This window comes from Hibiscus syriacus, unplaced genomic scaffold, assembly GCF_006381635.1.
Source record: "Hibiscus syriacus cultivar Baekdansim isolate YM2019G1 unplaced genomic scaffold, ASM638163v2 tig00110198_pilon, whole genome shotgun sequence".
NCBI lineage: Eukaryota > Viridiplantae > Streptophyta > Magnoliopsida > Malvales > Malvaceae > Hibiscus > Hibiscus syriacus.
The window spans coordinates 1,941,714-1,967,920 of record NW_024062623.1 but is presented as its reverse complement, the minus strand read 5'-3'; the positions used below and the strand labels follow the sequence as shown (position 1 = coordinate 1,967,920).

The window sequence follows — 26,207 nt, the reverse complement described above, 5'->3', positions numbered from 1 at the left end:
AAAAATATGAAAATAAGTTAGGGTTAATAAATTTCCCAAATTAATATTTGATCTAATTATAATTAAAATAAAATTATAGAATTAATTTTTATTAGGAATGGTCAAAATACCCGAACTCGACGAATCCCAACCTGACCTTACCCTATAGGGAAATTTCGGGGCTTGGGGCTGGGCGGGGCGGGTTATGTAGTATATAAGTTCAACGTAGGGCGGGGCCGAGTTTAAGGTGAAAATCACGACCCAACTTGGTTAATTTATAATTTTTAAATAAAATATATTTAATATTTTAGGAATTCTAATTTTATATTATTAAAAATGTTATTTAATTATTAAAAATATAAAAAATATTATAAAATATATTATTTTAACCTTTTAAAATTCAATAAATTATTATAAATATAATATTATAAAATATATTATTTTAATTATTTTAAAATATTAATATATTTATATCAGCTCAGATCGGGGTCGAGTTTTAGTCTAAAAATCAGGCGGGTTTGGGTCAGGGCAGGGCCCGATAAAAGAAATATGTTTTCTGATTGGGGTTTGGGTGACTAAAAACCCAATCCGATCTGATATGTGTTCATCCCTTTGTTTTATAAATATTATATTTTAATTAAATAACGTTTAAATTTTTAATTATATATTTAATATTTTATAATTTAATATTTTATAAATTAATTTAATAATATTTATCGTAAATGGTGTTAATCATGCTATCGTAGCAACATCATCCTTTCTTCATTGATACTAAGTAGTGACAGATTCTAAATCAAATCAATCTTAAACGTATCGTAATTGGCATAATTAGTAGGCAAGAAGGATTCAGCGAGTATCTGCCTTAATCATTCCAACTAACCAAAAAGCAAACAAGTCATAAATGACAAGAACTTTTGTGTCGGAGAGGAATCAAATATGACACGCTTTCTTGCTTTCCACAGCTAACTAATTTGGTGTATAATTGTATTCGGAAACTCAGTGCACTCTTACAAGCAATGCATTGAGGCCTTTATTTTCAATTTATTATTTGTAACGTGAAAGAAAGTGTTGAACAACAATCCTGCTAGAGCCGGTGCTGGGGATATCATCAGAGACTATCACGGCAACTGGCTCATTGGCTCTCGTAAATGTCTTGGTCATGCATCTATCTAACATGAGTGATGAACTTGTGATGACTTGTATCTGGCAAAACTTATAAATATTGACCATCTTATCATTGAGCTTGATGCTAAAGTTGTGAATTGTGATGGATCTTTGTGGATTGGATTAAATAGGTTGCGACAATTATTGGTGATGTATTTCTAATTTGTCCGGTGAAAAATAGACTGTTAATCGGTGTCAAAATGATGTCTTCAAAAGGAGGTAGAACATAAGATAATTATGGTGAAGTGGTTTCATTGAGGTCGCATCCCGTCTATCAATTATGTTCAGAAGATTTTATAAAGACTTTTAGTGCAGTTGTTAATCGTAGAATCATAATAACTACTTGTAGACTAATTGACTAAATGAATACGATCAATTTACGACATTACCGAATATAGAAGGAGCACCATGAGCTTTTCCTCATAGCCCCACCTTCTATCTTTATATTTAAAGGCCCATATTTTTTTCTCAATCCCATAAAATTCTTAATTTCTTATCTTTTATCTCTATTTCTCTCATTAGTTCATTTAGGTACAAATTAAATCCAACCATAACTCTCTATTTCCCAAATCCTATCTTTAATTTATCAAATATCATTTAACTCTTGATATTCTCTAATCTCAATCTAATGGTAAAATAATACAACAATCTACACAATTTTCCTATTTATTGTTCAAGATCAGGCTCCATATCATAAATAATTTATTTTTTTTCAAATTCTAGAAGAATAAGAAAATTGGATATTTTTGAGCTTTCAGATTTGTTAATTTCAAGAAGAAGACGGTACCAAAGAATTGAGAAAAAAATTAATTTTTAAAATTATTTGACTCAAATTATATATGGATTTATTTTTGAATTTTCGTTCAAGATTATGAAAATATTCGAGACAATTCTAAATGACGATAAGTTTGAATTTTAGTAGATCACGTGCTTGTCAGAATTCAATGCACATTACCAAATTCCAAAGTTTATACATAGATACTAGATTGATATACATCACAATTCTTAATTATAAGATAAACAAGTAAATCACGATCTCTAGCATACACCCATTTTTTCAATACAATAGAATCCTAAAACTACTTGATGCAAGCATTTAAAGGTAGCATACAATCATTGAAGAATAGATAAGACTAAGGGCATACTGATATTACCGTGACTTCATTCATTTACAAGGCAAATGCACTACTGTGACTTTGTATGCAAGGCGGCCACAGTTGAGACCATGGAGTCCACTCCACAAACATTGCGACCTCTGCAGATCCTGTAATACCCGTCCTCTCCCCAGTTTGCTCCCCATGAATTCTTTATGATCCAATACGGCTTGTTCTTGAACCGGATCGGTGCATAACCTTCAGCTCCATACCCTACCAGAAGAACTCCGTGATCCAAACTTCTGAAACAAATGTACGGGCAAGAAACTCCTCCCATGTATGTCTGCATGAAAGCTGCATTGATACCCACTGCAACAAACCATAACATGTTCACATTCCACCTACAGAAACTCAATGATTATACCCTATACTCGAAAAGGCATGGAATTTACCTGCAAGTGGACCGTGCTTCACCAAATTGGCAGCGATTTGATCCTCGTCGACGGAAACGACACTGAAGTTGGAAACAGAAGCGGCAATTTTGGTCTTGTCAAATTTGCAGGGACCACGGTCGTTCCCGGTGTAAGGATAATCCTCCTCTCTCTCAAGTCCACCAGCCTTAAGAGTGTACTCAAAGGCCGAGGTCATCAGCCCACCATTACACCCCGAGTCACACGCCCCATATTGCTCTGGATCACACTGCAAAATACCCCTTTCTTATAATTAGTTTAAGCACCGGAATTGCAGCCAAAAACCATGTAAAAATCTTCTGAAATTTTGAAATTACACAACAATAATTGATCTTTTAGCATCAAATTAAGTTTTATCAGGTCAATTAGTATCTTTAACAAAAAGCTTTCACTCTTCTAAAGCAACAATCTCAAGACTTATTAAACAATCAAAAAGCCGTAAACTGAAGTAAGAAAGATCGAAACCTCGTGATCACAGTCAACAAGCTGCTGCTCACTCAAGCTTACAAGCTCCCCTGTCGACAAATAATTGGCTCCCTCCAAAGCACCTACCGCGCTAAACGACCAGCACGATCCACACGAGCCCTAAATATCACCGTAACACAGAGGAATTTTAACGAATCTATATAGAAAGGTGGATCCGTCTGATCGGACAATTCATGTTTTATCATTACCTGGTCTTTAACGCCGGTGACGGCGCCGTGGTCGCGCCAGTCAAAGTCCTCCGGTAGGTTGTCAGTCGGAAGGATGGGAGCCTTTTGAGCATCGGCTGGGAGCTTGAGCGGTTTCAAGCCAAGGAACTGTTGGCGGAACTCCGATGGAGTCAAATCAGAGAACTTAGTGACGCCGTGGACGGCACTGGGGTCCAGGAGCGCATTACGCTTGGCCCGTAGCAGATTAGCCTTGAAGACTCCCATTCGGTAATCGTGTTCCTCCTGGGTGGCGTAGGTTTTCCCGTACTTGGACTTGAACAGCGTGAAGTGGTGCTCGGCGTTCAAGAGGTGGTTATCTGTCTCTTGCTCAACGCCACCATCGGGAACTACTTGACGGATGAGGGGATCTTCGTCGCTATTAAAGTCGTATACGACGGCGGAGACAACATAGGTAGCGACGGCGGAAGCAACGAAGGTGGAGAGGAGGAGGAAGAGAAGAGAGAAGCGGTCCATCTGTTTGGATAGGGATAAAGGAAGAAGCTTTGTGAAGTGAAGTCGTAGACACGAGAAATTTATACCTGTTGTTTCCAAACTATTGGTAGTTGGTGGTACCTGCCCTGACACGTGTTCTTCTTTCATTCGCTAAAATGAAAATATCTGGTTTAACATTTGATTTATATTTTTTAAAAATATAAACTTTTCCTACAATCCTTTTATTTTCACAATTATTTTTGCTTCTAGTTGTTTGAGATTTTTATAAAGTTTGAGATTTAATTTCACATGAGAGATGTTGTTTTGAATTTCAATTAAGTTAATAGATTGAGTAATATTATTTTAATTTAGACTGACATTATATTTTAAATACAATTTTAAGCTATCTATTCATGTTTTCCAAATAAAAAAATTAAACATCCAAGTTAAATTCTTTTATTAATCCATTTACTATACCTAAAATTATATGTTTGATCCTTATATTTTAATTTGATTATTTTATATTCTTATATTTAAAAAATTTTAAATTTAGAAATTTATCCAAGTTATAATTGTTTAATTTATTAAATTACGTTACTAATATATTTATTATACAAAATTTATAGATTTAATTCATGATTTTATTTTCTATTTTTTTGTATTTCAATCATTTTAATTTCAAGTTTTTTTAGTTTAATAATATCACATTGTATAATTCGAGTTATGATCAAAATTTTAAATTAAATTTCATCAAATTAAAATATAAAAATCAAACATATAAATTATTAAGTTATCATTTAATATACAATAATTAATAATTACTAAAAGTGTCAATACAAAATTAGAAGTTTAAAGGTTTAAATCTCATTAATCACAAATAAAATTTAATAAAAAAATAAAAATATATACGCTTTGTGTTTTCTCGGAGCAATCATATTGTTTTGTTGTCTTTTTATCCCAAAAGAAAATCCAAACATTTTTAATTATTTCTTTAAATTAAGATGATAAAATGAGGTGAATATTACAATTTTTTATAAGTCGTTATGTCTTTCAAACGACCTAAATTAATAATTATATATTTGAGCGATGATTATCTTTTTTCTAAGTCGATAACCTATATCGGTCATTCGGAGCATATGATGACTTACGTTGTCGGAGCAGCGGCGACCTATTGAATCACTGTATGAAAAAATAATTCATGGACTTCATTATTTCATGATTTTTTTATTTTTTCGTTGCATTATTCCACCGATTTTACCAATTAAGATGAACCCTAGTTTTACACGCAAGCCATGGAGGAAAAGTTAACAGGCTGACCCACAACCAGCGTCCCCCTCACAGTTAACAAGTGGGTGGATTTGGACCAAAAAGGAAAAGACAGGTATGGAGTTTTATTATAATTATTTTATCTAAAATGATAAAAAAAATTAACTCATCATATTCTCATATGTAATGAGGTAAGAGGAGGTACGATAGTAGGTTGTCCTCAACGTCAAGTTGAGAACAGCTTCCGTGGGAGACCTCCGGCAATTAGATTATGAATTGCCCATCATGAGACTCAATCCCACGACCACAAGGTTAAGAGCCTTGCGCTCTACCAACTAAGCTGAACCTACAATTCATCTAAAATGACAAAAGAAAAGGCTAAATTACTTATTTGATCATCTATAATAAAATCTCTATAAAATAATATTGTTAGGATTCGAAAAATTATTATCGTATCAATAAATAAACATTTTATTAATATAGTGATAAATTAATAAATTGTTTATTAATTTAGAGAATATTTTATACTTTATGCTGATAGTATTTTTTTTCACAATTTGATATGCATGCAGGTACAATATATCACAGAATCTTTTAAGTGTACGTGTCAAAGTTATTTGGTTTATGTAACAAAAAAGAGTTAATGGTTTCAAAATTCACATATATATTCATTGGATAGATTAAAAAATTATTATAAATAAACACATGTTCGTATCAAAATATTGTAATTCATATTATGACTTCCCATTTAAAAGATGTGGTCCAATGATGTAACGAGTATTCTCGTCTTCATAGAGTATATGCTCAATTGCAGTTTGGAGAGCCTCTTCTCTCAACTTCTTTTCGGGCCAACACATTAGGATAGGTTCATCGATCCTGTGAAGTGATATCCAAAGAATATCCTGCAGCAATGGGTGAGGGTAGTACAATTATTCCTGCAAGAAAAAGTGAAAGGTTTTCGATGTTAAATGAAAATTCAAAATAACACCGATTTAAAACTTAACTCGAGTTCTTAACGAGTCTAAACGACATACTTAATATCCGACTCAAAAAGCTCACGAGCAACTCGAAAAAAATAATATATTAAATTATTAATAATATTAAAATTTAGGTTATTATTTTTTAAAATATAATATAAGGTTTTCATGTACTTAAGGTTCAAGCTCGAGTTCGAGCTTCAATTGAGCTAAATATGGGAACGTTTCAAGTTCAATTTTTTTAAGCTCGAGTTGAGCTTCAATTTTTTACTTTCAGTTTGAGTCGAGCTTAACAATTGTAAGCTCGTGATCTTTCTAGTCAGATATTAATTAGCTTGTGAGTTTTTTTTAATAATATAAGCTCGTGAGCTTTCAAACTGAGTTGAGCTTACGAGTTGATAGTTTTAAACCTGTGAGCTTACGGAGTTGAGTCGAACTCAATTTTAATCTTTTTGGGTCGAATCAAGTTTAATAATACTTGAACTTGACTCGACTCATTTAGTACCCTACACAAGTTTACATTTAATTCATTGTAAACAATGTGCACTCTGAATTAGAACCGAGATTATAAACTTTAAGAACTGTTACAGCGCTTAATTATATATCTATTGTTAATTTTATCTACAGCTTACCACAAAAGGAATTACAATTTGACTTAATTAAAAAAAGTGTTCAAATTATATTTATTGTTAATTTTAGAAATTAAAGTGTTTTTTTATCAGCGTATCTATTTATGTTTTCTCTGTTATCATTTTAATGTTTAGTCTGTCATGACTGTTTAAAAAATCTATCAATTACGACATGTAACGTATTTATAAATTTTATTTAGAAAAACTGAAAATTATTATTGTTTTTAAAAAAAATCAAAATTTCTAAAATATCAAAAAGCTCCCTAAAATCTTTAAACACAAATCAACTCCGTCATCGGCTATCACCACTATAGTCGGCCGTCCATCCACCGATTTTTGAACCTCCATTATCAATCATCCCTTACTTTCGTCCCTAAATCCTGAATATTCAGATGTGGTGTTGGTTTACTTTAAGGGAAAAATTCAGTGAAGCCATCCATCGGCTGAAGTTGAGCTGTGGAATGAAATAATTACCTGTTTGAGCAAAGATACAGATGAGGTAGTTTTCATCCATCCATGGTTGAAGATTACCGATCTAGAGAGATCAAATCTCACGGGAGCCGGCAGCGGCAGAACCGGCGGCGTAGTGCTGCATCTTGCTTAACTAATCATTATTCAGTAAACATGTATAAATTAATACTCGATAAATTAATCATTTCTCTAAAATATTTCTCAATCCCAACTAGAATCCAAAGTCTAAACAAATAAATAATAATTTCTCCAAAGTCTAGAATCCAAAGTCTAAACAAATAAATAATAATTTCTCCAAAGTCTAAATAAATAAATAATACTTTTTAAAGGCTCTTATATAAATTTATGATTCCTTTAATATTATAAATTAATTTTTTTTATAAAATTACAAATATAAATAGTTGTTTGCTTCTTGTTAAAATTTAAATTCAACTCTATTCCATCTCTAATTTCCTTAGAGTAATGTAAGTTCATTGAATCGGAAAGAATATCTTTAAATTATTAATTTATTAATTAATTAACTTTTTTATGTGATTCTAAAATTATTAATTTATAAATTTTACTGTATATGTTTTGCTAGCATTTTTTCCAAAATCATCCCCGTTAATGATTTTATTAATCATTGTAAAAAGAATTATATTTTTCCAACATCCATTTCTTCCTTAATTTTACATGTTGGACGGAAAAACATGTGTGCTGGTGTGTATACTTTTGGGTAATTAACATTGTCATCCCAATTACTGATTTAAAATTTAAATTGATTGATAAAAAAATTAAAGTGATCCTTCAAATTAAAGTATCATTCTAATTATATCATTCATTTTCATTAGTCAATATCATTTTAAGAAACCTTTTACGCCGGCATCGAAGCTGGTTGGCCGGGCCTGGAAACAACACGTGACTGATATATTTAGAGAAACCTAAATAAAAACAAACACTTCATATAGTTTTCATGGATATTACTATATATATTGCAGGACACTTCATATATTCTATTTATATTTACACATATGTTATTATATATTTACACCTATATGCACACTATTCTTCATGACTTTCATTCACGTACTATTTATCTAAACATGCTATCTTGCTTAGCTTAGCGTTTTACATGCACCATGGCGATTGCAAGGCGTCCCAGCCAGTGGCTTCCATAAGGTTATTGCTACCGAAGCTGCCTGGATCATCATCAACCATCATCGGGAAATCTAAAGACATAGCAGTTTCAGCCCAAATATTGTCGTTTAAAACAGGCAAGTTCACACTCATATTCTCCCAGAACCTATCGGTTCCATCTTCATTAACCTGCCCAAACTTCGCTTCCTTCTCGTTGGGGAAAGCCATGACCGAGTGGTCGTTGCTGTTGTACACTGGAAGTGCCATTTCATTGACCCTAATAGATGGGATATTAGATGAGCTCATACCTGATGAATTGTTCAGGTTTTGGGGTACCTGACTAGGTTGAGACTGAGACAAATTGAGCTTGGCATCGGGGCCGTAGAGTTTACGTGCGGCGGCATCGTAAGCCATAGCGGCTTCATGGGAAGTGTCGAAAGTCCCAAGCCAAAGACGAGCACCACGATTGGGTTCACGGATTTCAGCCACCCATTTACCCCAAGTTCGCTGCCTGACACCTTTATAAGTACAGAAAGCGTTCTCTGGACCACCTTTGCCTCTCATGCAACCTTTTCTCGAGCTAGCTTGTGCAGGCTTCCTCACTTGTTTGCTCTCTGGTCCAAAACCACCCATCATTGACATTGTTTCCGACCAATGGAGGGGTAAAGAAAGGTGATTGATAACTGATAAGTACATTGGGTGAAGTGGTATTTATAGTAAGGGGAAAATGGAGATAAGAGCACATTGAAACGTGTCTTGAGCAGGGTTTGGGATGATACATGGCATGGAGTAGTAGCTTGCTCGTGTCGACAGCAAAGCTTGGTTTCATTTCTGGAAGATACACTTGGCTGAGGCTGTTTGTCTGTACACAAGCTCATGTGGCAAACATCCAAGGAAAAAAAGAAATGGGAAAAGTAGATGGATTTTGAGGAATTCTGGAGATAAATGTTGAGATTAAACAATGGAGGAATCGGTTGAAGATAAGAACATTAGAGGCTTCTCATTTCTATTCAAAGGGACAATCTGACTTCGTACACTGAATGTGATTTGCAAGGTCAAATGAGAAACTCAATGGGGCCCACTTCAGTGCCAAAAATAAATCCTTCCGTGCACTGAATCTATCCCGGTCCCAACTCGTCTCCACTCGAATATTCGAGAATTTAAAATTATTAAATTTGACTTAAATTTGAAATTAAAATTTAAAATTCAATTCAATGTCAAAAAAAATTGAACTTGAAACATACTCAAACTTAATTCGATTAAAACATAAACTTAAACCTCAACCTGAACTTGAAATACATAAAAACATTATTTTGCACATTTTATATAAAACGTATAAATATTAATATTATTAATAATTTAATTTAAAAATAAAAAATAAATTATTATTTTTTTAGTTGCTTATGAGTTTTTTCGGTAGGGTATCAGATAGTTTGCTTCAGCTCGTTAAAAACTCGAGTCGAATCCATTTGATTCAAGTGTTGATCGAGTTGTATGCGAGTAACTTACGATATATCTTGTCTCATTTACAATCTTAGTCCACAGTGTTAGCATTAGTGCCCTAGGCCTATTATATGAACATGATATTTTGGTTATTGGATTTATTTTTATAATAATTTGCATGTTTTTGTATATTAATATCCTTGAATATTATTTTTAATTATTCTAAATATCCCTAATCGATTATTATGATTCTCAACATGATGATTATTATGTTTTGACATAGTCAAATGTTGTCTTTAATCGGACAATTATAAAGGTTGTGCTTGAATATGCAAGAATCATGTAGTGAGATGTGAGTGACTAAGATGAAATTTATCACTCTTATCATAAGAGAGATATCTTTAGCCCCTCGATGATTGAGACTGACAAATACATGGTAGTGCTCAAATGAGTTGATAGAGATCAATGTCATTTGTTTAACCAATTCAATTAGACATCGAGAAATTGAAGATGGAGCTACATAAGGTTGACATTTTCCATGCCTTATATTCTATCAAGATATCGTGAGATAAAAGAATTGTGACACAAGTTGCGTTAAGATTGTCTAGGATCGTGAGCTTTTCATTTAACTTGGTAGTAATAATGTCTTGCTAGAGGTCACTTATAACTTATATGATCAAATGTGATTTTATTTACTGCATTGAATCTACAGGGTCGCAAATAAGAATGGTTATAGTTATTACTTTCAATAATAATTTAAGATAATGAGATTATTTTAAATTATATTGTAAAAGATTATTTATTATATATCTGAGATTCTTTTAAATTATATTATAAAAGATTATTCATTATTTATTCGAATTTAACTCAAAGAAGTTAAATTCATAATCTTTTAATAGGATATTTTATATATTATTATTTATTTATTTGATTTAGAAATAATATTAAATAAATAAGATTTAATTAAGATTTGATTGATTTTGAATTTCTATACAATTTAAATTGTTATCTGTTTTAAAAAGAAGTTTAAGATAAGTAATAATTGAATTGGTATTTAATTTAATTTAAATATAATTAATTAGTTAATTAATTGTAAAAAACCGGAGGGTTAATTTAACCCTAATAAAATCATATATATTTGAGGATTAATTTAGAATAATAATCATAGTCTAGGGATGAAATTAAAATATTTAAAATTTAGAAATTAATTTAAAATAAGAAAATTTGAGGACGTATGATGCAATTAGTTCAAGAAAACATAATTAAACTATTATTATTTTTATTATATTACAATAAAATATAAATTTTGAATCAATTAAGTTCGATATAATTTTAAATAGATTTTATATTCATCTTTAATAAATAATTTAACCTATTAACAATTAACAATGTAGACACTCACAAACACAACTATTCGAATTCAAAATCTTTAAAAAGAATAATTTTTTCTTTTATTATTAATGCCAGTTGATGGATTATAAATAATAATCACTTATATGAATTATAATAAAATAAAAATATATTTTTAAAATGATTGGGTGATGTAATACCCATAAGCATGCGGGCTCTTACACGTGAAGTTATTTGCTTTCTATTTGGTTCAGCGGTCTTTTATGGTATAATATAAAAGGAAGTTTTATACGCTAATGTATGATATTATCATTGTACATCTTTGGATGATAGGTTGATCCAGCTGTATACAAATAGTATTAGATTATAGTTGCAGTTGTAGTGTTACGAATATTACCACGTGATTTATTTATTAAAATTAACTATGATTTATATTACATTTATGGTTGATATGTCAGGGTGACTTTAAAAATTATTACTATACAGTCGTTATATTACGTTGTGATCGTATTTAATACTATCTGTATAACATGTTGCTTGAAGGTCCTAGTAATGTTAGCTACTCTGCTGTTGGTGGTTTTATCTGATCAAATTCGAGAACTGAGGGAGTCCATTGAGCTCCCTCTAATGAATCCTAAACTTTTCTTTAGACTTGGGATTAAACATCCTAAGGTGATTCTTGCTTCTTATCCCACCTGTCTCCCAGTTATGGAGATTCAAACAGTTTGCTTATGTGCATATTGTTGGATGAAGCACACTGGTTAACTGATGTTTGTTTGAGAATCATTTTAAATTTCTTATTTTTATTGTAAGGTGCCTCAGTGATGGATAGAAAGGGGTTGGCAATGGTGGCGGTTCTTTTAAAAATTTAAAATTTCCATATATTTTAGTAGAGATATAGTTAGGATTGAACTATGAGGGGTCCTAAAAAGTAATTAAACTATAAAAATTAAGAAATTAAGGATTTAATTTTACTAATTTTCAAACTCAAAGGTCTTAAAAAGCAATTAAGCCAAACAAATTTGGGGTCAAGGCTTAAATCCATTTTTTTTAGAAAACTGGCAGTGTCCTAAAAACAATTATACCAAAAAAATTTGAGAGGCCAAGGATATAATTGCAATGGTTTCAAACCTACCAATGATTTAAATGTAATTAGAACATCAAAGTTGGGGGACAACTGTCCCACTTATAACATGAGTTTATCCCTGTAATTTTTTATAATTTGTCTCCGTCCCTTAAATTTTTATAAGTTCGCGCTTCTAACACAAAATCTTGTCTTTTAAGTGTCACGCTTTACAGACCTCCTGATATTAGAAAGTATAAAATTCCATCTCATAATATTTGATCCTACATTGGAAAAAGGTGCAAAACCTGTCCCCCTCCCAAAATCACTGGTTCATCTAGTAAGGTGCAAATTCCATTTGACTACTGCGGTAACATAACATCACCGTGTTGTGGGCCTTGATGAGAGGCCTAGCTGTTAATATCCGGAAGTGTACGGCTTGTGGCTCTAAGTATTTGTGTTGTTGCATTTTAATCGTCTAGAACTCAAATTTCTCTCAGTGCATCCTACATTGCTGATGTATGCAGATTTTGCTTTTATGTTTGGATTGTTTTGCTGGTGCGTACGTTAAAATGATCATTCATGGCTACAAACCGACCTGATGTTATTGACCCTGCACTTCATCATTCTGCTGGGATTGCCAAGCATGGTGAAATTGACTATGAGGCTGTTGTTAAGCTTGCCGAGGTTAGTTAAAAGGAGGCATTCTCATTTCATTCCTACTGACATATAGTTTGAATCATCATCGGTTTAGGGTTTTAACAGTGCTGATCAATTCGTGCGGAACCTGACGACCAGGAGGATTTCATGAAGGTAAGACCTTGAAATACTCTGATATGTATATGCACTGTTAACTTTCTATTTTGGGGCATAAAATGTTGGACAGCAGAGGACAACGTGTCAATGGTGATGCGATTGCAGGCAGTAAGAAAATTAAAAGAGGCCGAGAAACTAGAATCGTGCACACTACAGTACGGATTTTGGGAAAGAGTAGAGCATCAGCTTTCTATTCTTGTTTCGATGCCATGGAGTGCATTCTATTTTCAAAATGCCGGCCTTTATTTAGCCAACTGTTCCAAGAAATTCAGAATTACATATATCATCAAAACACAAATAGCGAACGTGTTTTAACTTAAAATAAAACAAACCATTAACAATTGCTTACATCTACCAAAACAGAAAACTTGATATCTAAAAATCATGAAAATAACTCCATTACCTACTACCTTGAACTTTAAAAAAAGTACAGCCATTAGATACCATATTACCTCTAATTTGAAGTTGGTCATCCACAAAACTCGTGTCCTACCCAGCACCAGGTTATCGGCAACAAAGGAGCATGTTGGGTCAGTGTTGGAAAATTTCCATGGACAATGGCAACCTTTTCACAGTATTACTTTAGAAAAAGGGTGGAGAATCTCAAACATAAGAAGCTGAGATTCGATTGGGGGATTGGCAACCTGACTCATGGGAAGACTCCGAGCTTCTCTCTTAAGCCCTTTGGAGTAAAGGAAAGAAGTACAATATTTTCTGACTGTGATAAACTTTTATGATAATACGGACAGGCTACTCAATCTTTTCTATATCTTACCCAAAACCCCTTCTTCCTGGCAGAATCATTTCCTGATAGTGTATCTTCCCCACTTAGATTCAATTGAGAAGTAGCGTTCAAGAAAGGCTTTGCCAAGGAGCTTCTCCGGCTTGAACTGGGTTCTAACTTTGGAGTTTTCCTTCTCGCAAGTAGCGTTTCAAGAAAGGCTTTGCCAAGGAGCTTCTCCGGCTTGAACTGGGTTCTAACTTTGGAGCTTTTCCTTCTCGCTTGGCACTTTGTTGATGGTTAAAATCATTACCACCAACTTCAACAAAGCTATCTTTAACTCTATTCTTGAATAACTTAAGATGTTTTGCCATCAACTCAGCTTCAGCTTTCAAAGCTTTTCTGGACATCTTTGAGACCTGCTTTTCTCCAACCATACAAATTGGGCAAGCTGGGTCATATCTGTCAGTCTCCGGTGCCATTGTCTCCAAGCATTCAGCGTGATAAACATGTCCACAGACAAGTACGGCTACCACTGAAATTCATTGCCGCTCCACGACGATCTCTCCACCAAAAGCTTCGAGCAAGCCCCACAAGTTCGAGTATCTATGGATGGAGAATATGAGAACCTGCTGCTACATCGACTTATCTTGCCATCACCAGAACCAAAGTGTTCACTATCAAAAGACCATCTTTCTCTTTGAGAAGAGGCCACAAGCTCAGAAAAAGTGCGCATGGACCATCCATCAGAAGAGCCACCATAAGATCCAGCTGTCAAGTCATTGCTACATGTGGACAGTACAAAAGATGACCTTCCTTCAGACATTGAATAATTATTTGGTGATTTCAGTCCAAGGATTCGACTATCAGAGACCTGCCTCAATAGTCGGTGCCCAGGTGAACGGCGAGCCCGTCTAGATGGGGTGGAATTGGGAGGAAGTAAATGACCACGGCCAGACAAAGTTTTTGTAGTTGGTGGTGAGAATGGTGAAGATATACAAAATGATAGCTTTGGTGCAGGTGAATCCACAATATCTGGTGATTCTGCCAAATTCTTTGCCTGAGAATGATCAGAAGGGCAAGTTAAAGACCATCAAAAGAAGTAGATCAGGCTAGAGAATCCAAAAGATAAATAGACAGTACACACAAGCAAAAAGGCTTTTTCAACTATTCAAACTTACCTCCGCGGAGTAATTGCTTGCCCTTGATATGTCTGCAGCAACAACACAAACCAATATCAAACACGAAACGAACAAGTAATAGAAAAGTGGGAACTGACAACAAGCCCTATTACTGAAAACTGCATTGGAAGAACAAAGAATAAGAGTAGGCAATAACACAAAGCATATAACTAGTAAACAAATATACATAATGTTCTATGTTCATTATTATGATGCCGAATTGAACTACTCAATATCATGCAATCCTGCAGACTAATGGTGCAGTAGTCGGGATTAGATGACTATTAGAGGCTCGAGCCTTCTGCTTATAAGTTAAGAGAAATTATGCATGACATAATTTCCAAAAAATTAGCATAGAACAAAAGTTCTAAGCAAAAGTTTCCTGAAATCTCATGTACACTCAAGATGCTTACAGGAAAAGGGCATCTTGATAAGTTACTCGAATATTAGCAAATAAATTTACCAGAAGAGGGGATCATCAAATTCCCTTCTGTATCTTCACAGATTGAAATTTTTTGAGAAGTGGGTGTTTCATAGTTCTCAATCTCAAGTGCACTTCTTTGATCAGAAACTTTACGCCTACCTGAACCTAATGTCCCTCTCCTCTCCATGCTAACACTTCTGCTAACGCTATTAGACATTTGATAAGAAGGCTCTTCAGATTCATCAGCCACACATCTTCGATTCTCCCAGCGGAAACTCCATGATGGCGAACATGTCAGATTCCCATGCAAAGTCTCACCTCCAGTTCTCTTTGGAAGAGTTCTTTCCCTTGCAGCTACACAACAAGCTGACCCCATGATCACTCATATACCTCAAAAAATAATAGTATTACAAATTCACACTACTGATTCAAAACACAAGCTGAAGTACTGCATAGAGGATAAGCAGCAAGTATTTCCTGTAAAACAAAATATTTTTTAGTTAGAAAAGCAGCACAAAATTTGGAATTCATAATTTGAAAAGATAAAACAAGTGGAAGCAGCAAAACAAACTCAACACACAACCACATCAAGCAAACCACACTAGACCGGCTAAGTTCCATTTTTTGAAAAAAGAATTTTAACAATTTTTTTTCCTTTCCCTCATTATTCCAAGATCAAAGCTAAAAACAAGAAAAAGATTAGTATTAAAAATTAATATGCAGAAAGTCTTATGCTTTTAGACCCCCAAAAAACGTAGTAAACCAGAAAAATAATTAGTAGAAAATAAAACGGTTAAGCTGAGGTATAACAATAATGGATAAAAAAACCCCAGCTAGTTGAGACCATCTTCCTCAATTAATCATCCATATACCTGGCAAACTCCAAATTTGGAATAAAAATAATGCAAAGTAAAGCATTTAAGACGAGAATATTCACATAATTAACGTCTTCAACTACTTGAGAGCATTTTTTTGTTTGACTTTTACAAATAAAAAAATTTGAAAGAAGCAAAGGATCATCGGTTCGAACATTTACTAGCTCTACCAAAAATATAACTCAAAAGTTAAACGAAATACATACATATATATAAAGTTTCGATTAGGACTAAAAAAACAGCGTTTGGTATTCCATACTCTGATCTGATTTCAAGCTTTTCACCTGCCGAAAGATAGCATCCATAAAACAACAAAAAATAGTTAAAAAAAGAAACTTACAGATTCAACGGTTAGGAAGTCATGGAGGTGAAGAAGAGAGGAAGAAAGATTGGAACGGCGTCGAAAATTCCGGCTGCGGTCAGAGAGGAACGGCGATGTTCACGACAGAAAGAGAGAGAGAGTGAAAGGGCACGTAAGGGGGAACTGTGCCACGTCTCTTCTGGTGCAATTTCTGCTGCTTTTTCTTCTGCTTTTTAGTTTTACTAAAGAAAAACGCATCTCAGCTATTTTATCATTTTATGTGTTTGTATTTATATATTCATATACTTGAACAGCTTAACCAGCAACTTGGTCCTTTAACTTTCAACTTTCTAAAAATGACTTTTAAAATGGAATAAACTACATAAATGGTAACTAAATTATGAGTAAGTTTTTATTTTCAGTATTAAAGTTTTAAAAATAATAAAATGATCACTAACATTATATTTTGTAATAAATCTATGGGATAGTCTAAATGTACCAAGTGTTTTACTAAACATACCAATTCTTTTAATAAAATAATAAAAAAGGAATGCTTTGTCAGCATTTGGACAACAACCCACCTTTTTCTATGTTTCATGTGCGCTGAACTCAACGTACCCAACCGCCTCCCATTCATTCCAACCGGATCTTGCACAGTATATATTTTCATAAATTAAATATTATAAAACATTATTACAGATAATTTTTAGCTCTATTTTTTATTCATTATATCGGATTTCAATCTTTAATTTCAATTAAAGAAATCAATATTATTTATAACACTGATAATTTAAATTAGGATAAGTTGTACGTTGTATACCACTATATATTATTAAAGCGACATATTAAAATATATTATTAACTAAAATGTTCTTATTAAGTAAATAATAAATTATACGTGTAGTATAACGCTATTATTTAATTATACATACATGTATAAAAAATAAATATTAAAACATTAATTAATAAATATCAAATTATTTTAAAAGTTTCGATGTTTGAATAGTTTTATATTTATATTGTAAATTATTTACGTAATTGCCCACGACTCCCTTGGTAGGTCGTAAGCAGACTTCTTTGTCGGCTACGATTTATCGAGCGATTGATATCAGCGGTCGGGATGGACATGGGTCGGATAGGGTGGTCCAACCAAACCTGAACTTTGTCCTTAAAAAATCTGACACGATCCGAACCCAATTTTTTTTAAAAAAGCCCGACCCGATAGTTTGAATTAAATTTGTCCAAATATGATTTGAATCAAACATCAATCTAGTTTTAATCTGGTAATTAAATTAAATCAATGAATATTTGATTTTTATTATTATATTTTTTTAGTAAAATGATAGTGAAATGATAGTAAAATGATAAACAAAGTCAGCAACAAAACGCCACGTGTAGTCTAGTAGGGCCTGAGAAAATAAAACTGAAAAAGGGTTAGTCCACTAATTGTTGTTTTCAACATGACTAAATTTTTTATTATTTTTTCGGTAGGTTTAGTAGTACCCTAAATCTATTACTCAACCGTTAACATCAGAATGATGCGGTGGCATGTTTAAACGATTGAGTTTGCACTGTTTGACCACGTTGATATCCACTTTGACTGTTATTCACGTGAAGAAGTCGGGTTTCGTCGGTTGAGATGCCAATTTTGGTCGTATATTTGCTGCCATTTCAAATTTAAGAAGGAACGAGGATGCACCCTTATTTTTGGAGAAGACAACCCACATTTTCATTAGGTGTTCACATTAGACTGGGATGGATTTCATATTTCCATTGTTCCTTATATTGTTACCTAATTCGCCTCTTATCCCTACGGATTTTATTTGAATTTGTTCATTCCAGTTTGAGATTCATTCGTATGCCAAATCGTTGAGACTACGTTCCAAAGCGATTAAATCGTTGAAAGGAAGGTTCACAACAAAAGCAAAATAGGGGAAGAGTTCAACGGGAGAAAAGGTGGAAAGAAAGATGATGAAGACAGTGTAAGGACCGATGTTGCAGGTTATCTATAGTAGAATCAACATCTCTCTTTTGATTGCATTTTGATCGTCAACAGTGAAAGACAATGAAAAAATCATAAGACTGAAAACTTCTGAAGAGAAAGAGAGAAATAATGAATATAAAAACACACAAAATCCAATGAAAAAGAGCATTTGTTGTTTTAATATTTGTATTTTTATTATTATACTTTCACGTAGTAGGTTTATCATAAATTTAGTTTTTCTATTTTATAAAAACTAAAATATGTCGTCAATTACTAATTTAGGTCTCTATATAATTGACCAAGACTAATATCTTTGACAATTAAATACTTAAGTTCGAGCCTCATTTTATATAAATCTCTAAAAATAAATATATAAATAAATCATCAAAAAGATTATTAACGAACTAAACAAAAATATCATCACGAATCATGACATCATTGGCCAAAAATAATTGGTGGGCACTAAAAGAGATATCAAGGAGCAGAAAAATCTCGGAATGATGATATGTCATGATACGATAATATTTTTAATCCTCAATTTACATATTGTATCAAATTATCATAATTTGAAGTAATTTAATAAATAACATTTTTCATTCGATAGTGATTAGGCTGTTATATATTACATTAGAGATTGTTTAATTCTCTGTGTTCTTCTGGGAGCTGAGAAGGAAACCAATCCACTTAACTGGAGTGCCCGACACACATCCTGGAAAGAAAGAAAAAAACATTATATTGAAAGTTAAACCCTATAAATAAATACCCTCTGCCCCTTCCACTGCCCAAACCGCAAATATCATCAACCCCCCAGATTGTTGTCAGCGATGTTCTCCCGGACGGTACTCTTTGCTACTTCGACGCCGAGGATAAGTTCCAGCGTCTGTACATTCTGTCGCTGCCAGTAAAAAGGTCATTATTATTGGCGTTCCTGGTGGTTTTACCCCTACTTGCAGCTTAAAGCATGTGCTTGGGTTCATCGAGAAAGCAGGGGAACTTAAATCCAGGGGCGTTGATGAAATTCTTTGCATAAGCGTGAATGAACCCTTCGTAATGAAGGCATGGGCCCAAACCTAGCCTGAGAACAAAGATGTCAAGTTTCTGGCTGATGGTTCAGCAACCATACACCCATGCCCCTAAGTCTTGAGCTTGACCTTGGTGAGAAAGGGCTCGTCACTCGTTCTAGACTAGGAGGATTGCATTCCTGGTCGAGGACCTCAAGGTGAAGGCCACGAATATCGAATCTGATGGGGAATATACTGTGTCGATTGCTGATGACATCCTTGAAGCACGTTGGATTTGCTTTGTACGCAAAAAGGTATGTTTTCTTGTTATGGAGTGGTCCTACTTGATCTCTTAACAAGGAGCTGGAAACTTGTGGACTTGTTGCAGCCCCCAGGTCAAGAAAATCCCATTACATGGGCTCGTCCACTGTACTCCTAACAGACAAGGAAGGTTTAGAAACCATCACCGACACAGTCATAAAATCTGATATCTTGTTAAATAGCATTGCCAAGGTAGCGACGACTGCATCAATATGCGTGCAGCTAGAAGAGGTGTCATAAAATCTGATATCTTGTTAAATAGCATTGCCAAGGTAGCGACGACTGCATCAATATGCGTGCAGCTAGAAGTACCTCATCGTCCATTCATAGCTGAAGTTTTTCAAGCATTAAAACTCGTATGTAATGAATTTGATGACAAAATTGAGGTAGAACCGAAAGCTGGCATCCAGGAGAATTAAATATAAAATAATGATTTCTTTTAGTCATATAACTCATTAATAGTGTATTATGTATAATTAATATATTAAATATAAATTTCTTTACTTTTAATATATTCGATGTAATAACAAAAATATGATTTTTTTTATATAATATCAGAAACCAGATGATGGTTATTAAGAATAAATTTAATTTTGAACTTCTATAATTATATTGTGTTATCTAATTCATTAATTATATATAAAATTAGATGATATATCTTGACAGGGACGAAGCATATTATTAAAAAAATTATATTGTAAATATTAAATTTGACTTCCTAATTTTAGTTTACCTTAATTTTGTTTTCCTCATTTTTTATGATTAATTATACTTCCATCCTTGTATCTTGACATTAACTTTTGAAAAAAATCAACTATAAAATTATAAAAAGTTTCAAAAACTTTAATAACTATTAAAGTAATTTTTTAACATTTTTGGGAGAAATACTAATATACCATGCATATATAAAGAAAATTTATGCACTATGAATATATTAAACAAAATCATAATGGTTATATCTCCTCCGGACTTCTTGTACAAACAATTCCTCCGATGATTAAACACTCCAGAATACGAGAATACCTTCGCTTCGAAACATCTCTTCCGTTGACTCCTAAACTTCGGGCTTCGAAAGATCTGATTTTCTTAGGTCAAAAGAAAAGTGTGTGAATGAATCAAAATTATTCCGGTTTGATTTACTCCGGTTCGGTTAACTACTAATGTTTTTATAACTTAACTGGATCAACCGCATTCTACATCCCTAACCTACACCACAAATAGGGAGCCAGACTTCAATTACAATCATTTTCACCACAAGCTAACTTTCCCAATGTCTAAACTTAATGTACATAACATGTAATTAAAAAAGTTGGTCCAAAGGCTCGAGTTTGACACATAAAATAACACACTTATATACAAGTTCGGTTTTTCAAGGCATCTACAGAAAGAGCTCGAACTCCTAAACAAGTAATTGGTACAAAATTTTAGTTATATCATGCATCACAGCAGACAACCATACATATTGCCTGTGTTTCTCCAACATTATTCAAACCATAAAGGATTAGCAAAGACATAAATATAGCATCTATTACCACCAAGACAAAACCCTGCTCGTCAGTAGTAAAACAGCCTCGTAGGCGGTAGGCTTGACTGCAGAGTGATTAAGGAAGATGTGGAAAAGATTAGGCGCACACCTCACCGTTGGCATTGGCAGCTTCGGGGTGGTAATAAAGCATTTCCTTCCACATCATCTCCCTGATCATCTCTTCCCCCAGATCCTCGTCTATGTCAAGATCGATTGGCACTTGGGCTGGAGGATTGCTGTTGGGATCATACAAGGGTGCCATGTAAGGGTGTTGGAGTGCTTCAGTTACACCAATCCTTTTCGAAGGATCAAAAACAAGCATTTTTTGCAGTAAATCGATTGCCAAAGGATGGGCATTTGGATAAAGACGGGAAAAGGGGATTCCCCGGGAATATGGGAGTGATTTAATGTAGTTCCTTGCCTTGGGGTTATCTATGAATTCAAGATCCTCTTCCTTCTGGCTGCCAAGAGTGTTGATGATCAGCTTAAGTTGGTTGAGACACTCTGTGCCAGGGAAGATGGGTTTTCGGCCAAGAAGCTCAGCAAAGATGCATCCAACAGACCACACATCGATGGATGTTCCATAGTTGTCGCAGCAGAGGAGAAGCTCAGGGGCCCTGTACCAGCGAGTGACAACATACTCTGTCATGAATTGACCCTTGGCATTGCTCGTGCGAGCCAGTCCAAAGTCACAAATTTTAAGGTCACAATTTGCATTTATAAGAAGGTTTCCAGGCTTCAGGTCACGGTGGAGAATATTTGCAGAGTGAAGATACTTCAAGCCTCGAAGTAACTGCAAGAAGGAGATTGGGTACAATTTTTTTTAAAATATTAGATCATTATCACAATAGAAACTTTCATGCAAAATTCAAGAACATTACCCCTGCATAATTTTCTCAATTACTAAAAAAAGTCATGCACATAAATGCTAGAAGTCTCTTTACGCCCAAACCAACTGAGAGAAAGTGGCAGTCATGGCTGATGCAGCTACTCCAAAATATGCTTCTTTATGAAAACAATTTTTATAATAGTAGGCCTTTGCATAAAAGCTTGTGATGCATAATCATACCAGATACATTAGAGATGAAAGTAATAACAATGCTTGCTATATCAGGCCAGTATCTTATGGTCGAAAGCTAGAATGCCTAGAACATGTTTCTCTAGAAAATGCTATCATGAAATAGCTCCAATCAGGTCAGTCCCTAACTGTTGCCTAGTCATGTTAAAACATTGGAGATCAATTAGCAGGAACAATCATTTTGATCCACCAATAATTTAATACAGTGCTAAGAAGGAATGTAACGAGCAGACAATAGTACTATTCAACAATGGAGAACTGCCAAAAGGGAATGCACAAGAAATAAAAATATAGATTACATGATAATTATCATAAATTAGTATACTAGTAGTAGTAACGTGAAGTTATGCAACATAGCATCCATGTAAAACACATTTAAATTTAGCATTTTTCGTGTTAAAACATGCACACACAAAATGTATCAATTGTAAGCCCGTGCTCCATTTATTAACTTTGTATAACTGAAATGTAATACTGCCTAGAAATTACAGTTTATCCATGTTAAGCAAATAATCTATCAAAACTAACCCAATACAATGTCTTTGCAAAGGGATTGGTAGATACCTGGAAGAGGAAATACTGACAGTGATCATTTGAAAGCGCTTGGGAAGACTTAATAATTTGATGCAAATCCGTATCCATAAGTTCATAAACTAGATAAACATCCTTGAAACTGCTCCTATGTATGGGCATCATGACATCTTTCAAGGCAATCACATTTTCATGTCTAAGATGTCTGAGAAGCTTCAGTTCACGCAAAGTCCTCAGTGCGTCAACCCGGTTGTCAAAGGCATTGTTTATCTTTTTAATGGCGACTTTGTCGTCGGTTTCGCGATTCACCGAAGAGCAAACGATACCATATGCTCCTTTCCCAATTGGCTTGATGGGCACATATTTGGTGTCAATCTCGAACAACGTTTTCCACATGGAATAGTAATGTTTACCTGGGTAATGAATACCATTCGGAGGCTCAACTGGCGTTGCCATCTCCTGCCTTTGACCCAAAAAGAACAATCACCTGAATAACCAGGCTTAATAAGGGGGGGAAAGTTTCTATTTTGGGTGGAATTGATTTTAGTAATTACTGTACTAATTATTTTCAGTTAATTAGTGAAAGGCATCCACTTCACAACACAATTAAATGAATTAAAAGAAGGAAAAAAAGGCGAAAGAAGTAAGATTACTAAGCTTTTACCTGTTTCGAAAATTTTCTCTGCGATTCTTCTTTAATACCAAAATAACTGAACTTGGAGAATTTCGGCGAATTCTGTCGGCTAATCAACGTCGGAATTCATTTCAAAAATCGTCAGAAACAATAGGGAAACCCTAATTGAAACAAGGTCACGGTTAAAGTTTGAGCTAGAGCAGACCGATCACGATTCCACGAAAAGAAAAAAAACTAAAACTCCACACTGGGTGGGGGGGAAATACTTGTGATTCTGAGTGTAATTATTAGTTGTGACAGATGAGATCTGAAGGAGAGGAAACTTGGTTACCTGGACGCCATTAGAGTAACGACAATACCAAGCAAATTATTATTAGGATTTTCTTTTGGGTGGATTTAACCTGCACCGGGTTTTGCTCCGGTGACGACAGCTACTGGCTCTTTTTATAAAAAAAGTTTGTCCATTCATGTAGGGGCCCACTGTAGCAGCGGCGGCAACCGTTTATTAGAAGCTCGATATACGACGTCGTTTGGATCAGATACAATACAATTTTCTGGATGGAATCTTATCCATAATTCAATCAGAAAGTATTTAGCTTTTGCTTTTATCTTTGTCTTCCTCTTTTATCATACACTAATTGCTCAAAAAGTTTTCCTTTTCCTTTCTTTCTAAATTCCAAAATCATATCTTTAAAATAGGGTAAACTACATGTTTAGTATCTAAATTATTACTTTTATTCTGTTTTGATACTAAACTTTATTTTTTTCAAAATCATATTTAGCATTTAGTTTAAGTTTCAATTTGGTACCCTCCGTTAATATTTCAGTATAAGATAATGTCACATCATTGTTAAAAAATAAAAATAATCACGTTGATGGTTATGTTAATTTTTTAACATTGAGTATCAAATTGAAACTTAAACTAAATGTTAGATATATATACGATGAGATACTAACATATAGTTTACCCTTTAAAATATCTCCAAAACCGTCCACTGACATATGATGAAATATTTATTACATTTCATAATGTATCAATTTGAAAGTTTATTCCACAAGATTTTTATCATATAAGACATATATATATATATATATTGTGTGAAAAGTATCGATACTTATTCGAGGTTTAGGATTCTTGATCTTTCTGTTAAGTTTCGATATCAAAAATTGGATATCGATATTATTAAATCATTTGTGATATTCTATCTTAATATCAATATCAAATTGATATATTAAAATCGAACTTTTGGCTCAAGGCATCGATACTAGGAATTGCTACTAGGTCACATTATTACTCTCATAGTATACTTAAACTTCATAGTTCATAACACGGATTATACAAAACAATCAAAACATCATTTAAATACATATTACGAAATTATATACATAGTTAATATATTAGGGATTTAATAAAAAAGATCATTGCACTGCCAAAAGCTCTTACATTATTTATAATCACTAAATACAATTCTACACCAAGAAACAATGATCAATTCATAAGAACCAATAAAAATATAATATAAATTTACACATAATCTAGTAAGATAGTTTTAACTATAAGCATTATTGGATGACATTTATATGATCATAATTTACTCATAATAAAAATCATAATTAACTATAAGCATTGTCAGATAAAGAGAAACTATAATAAAATTGTAAAAGGAGATTAAAAAATAAAAATTATAATAAAATAATTACATGAATCAAAATTTTCAAATTTATTAGAATCCACAAATTAATTATTATAAAATAAAGTTATACAAAATTTAAAAATATAATAAAAATTTAAAAAATAATAGGTATAAATAAACATTATATTAATGATAATGTAAACACCATCAACATTTTGTATATAAATATAGGGGCGGGGCTAGGACAATACAATGTGCGCGACGGAATAGGGTCCCAGAATAGTAAGGGCCCCAAAAAACTAGATTTATTATTATTATTACAATAAAAAAGTAAACAAAGTATTATAGATCAGTGATAATTTTTTTGACTCAAAACCACATAATCTACTGTCGAATCTTGTTGAAGTCATATGGAAAATACCAATAATTAGTATTGTGCTACAGCTGTAAAACTTATCTCATTTTTTAGGTCTAAATCCACTTTACAAGAAAATAGTTCATCTTCTTCAATTCACTTTACCAAACTTCAATTATTTATCTTCTCTCATTAATTCTCATTCTCATCATAGTCATAATTTCCTTTAATTAATTAGTTCCATTAATCTCAATTTTCCAACAACCACACTATTTTTAAGAATTTACATAGGGACTCCAACGTCCTAATCCGACCCTGATAAATATTAGAAATGGAAGCAAGGAAAGGGGATAAAAAATAAACACCATTAACAAGTAGTTTGAGTTATACAATTTATTTGAATTATATAACTTAATTAATTATTTAAAGTACAAATATTATTATAATCAAAAATTTATTATTTTTTTTTAAATCTCAAGTTGAAAAACCTATATAAAGGTATGAACAATTTTATCAAAGCCCTAAAATATTTAAATAAATATTACTTTTATTCACCTAATTTTTATATAAAAATAATTATTCAAATAAAACTTAAAAATACCTTAATTAAATTCATAATTAAACCCCTCTAAGGGCGAGCGGCTGAGAAGAAAATGGGTAACAAGCAGGGCTAGATCCGT

At 33.2% G+C, this 26,207-nt stretch overlaps 3 protein-coding genes and 2 pseudogenes across 5 annotated transcripts; 1 reads left to right on the top strand and 4 right to left on the bottom strand.

Moving 5' to 3' along the window:
- Positions 1-2,281: 2,281 nt before the first annotated feature.
- On the bottom strand, positions 2,282-3,922 carry LOC120218636 (cysteine protease RD19A-like). The gene is made up of 4 exons (XM_039215566.1): positions 3,382-3,922; positions 3,173-3,292; positions 2,690-2,936; positions 2,282-2,606 (listed from the first exon to the last, which is right to left on the bottom strand). The coding sequence occupies exons 1-4, from the start codon at positions 3,871-3,873 to the stop codon at positions 2,329-2,331; spliced, it is 1,137 nt and encodes a 378-aa protein (XP_039071497.1). The 5' UTR covers positions 3,874-3,922; the 3' UTR covers positions 2,282-2,328.
- Positions 3,923-8,269: 4,347 nt separating this feature from the next.
- Positions 8,270-8,936, bottom strand: LOC120218438 (dehydration-responsive element-binding protein 2D-like). The gene has a single exon (XM_039215367.1). It carries the CDS (start codon positions 8,930-8,932, stop codon positions 8,282-8,284), a length of 651 nt encoding a protein of 216 aa, XP_039071298.1. The 5' UTR covers positions 8,933-8,936; the 3' UTR covers positions 8,270-8,281.
- A 4,366-nt stretch (positions 8,937-13,302) lies between these two features.
- LOC120218634 lies at positions 13,303-16,711 on the bottom strand (annotated as a pseudogene).
- On the top strand, positions 16,525-20,010 carry LOC120218425 (annotated as a pseudogene).
- Positions 20,011-21,034: 1,024 nt separating this feature from the next.
- On the bottom strand, positions 21,035-23,911 carry LOC120218632 (mitogen-activated protein kinase homolog NTF3). 3 transcript variants are annotated; one of them, XM_039215564.1, is made up of 3 exons: positions 23,569-23,911; positions 22,938-23,391; positions 21,035-22,088 (listed from the first exon to the last, which is right to left on the bottom strand). In XM_039215564.1, the coding sequence occupies exons 2-3, from the start codon at positions 23,358-23,360 to the stop codon at positions 21,393-21,395; spliced, it is 1,119 nt and encodes a 372-aa protein (XP_039071495.1). In that variant the 5' UTR covers positions 23,361-23,391; positions 23,569-23,911; the 3' UTR covers positions 21,035-21,392. The 3 variants fall into 3 exon arrangements, with proteins under 3 accessions (XP_039071495.1, XP_039071496.1, XP_039071494.1); XM_039215565.1 differs by having other exon boundaries at positions 22,938-23,363; XM_039215563.1 differs by having other exon boundaries at positions 22,938-23,367; positions 23,569-23,910.
- Positions 23,912-26,207: the final 2,296 nt, after the last annotated feature.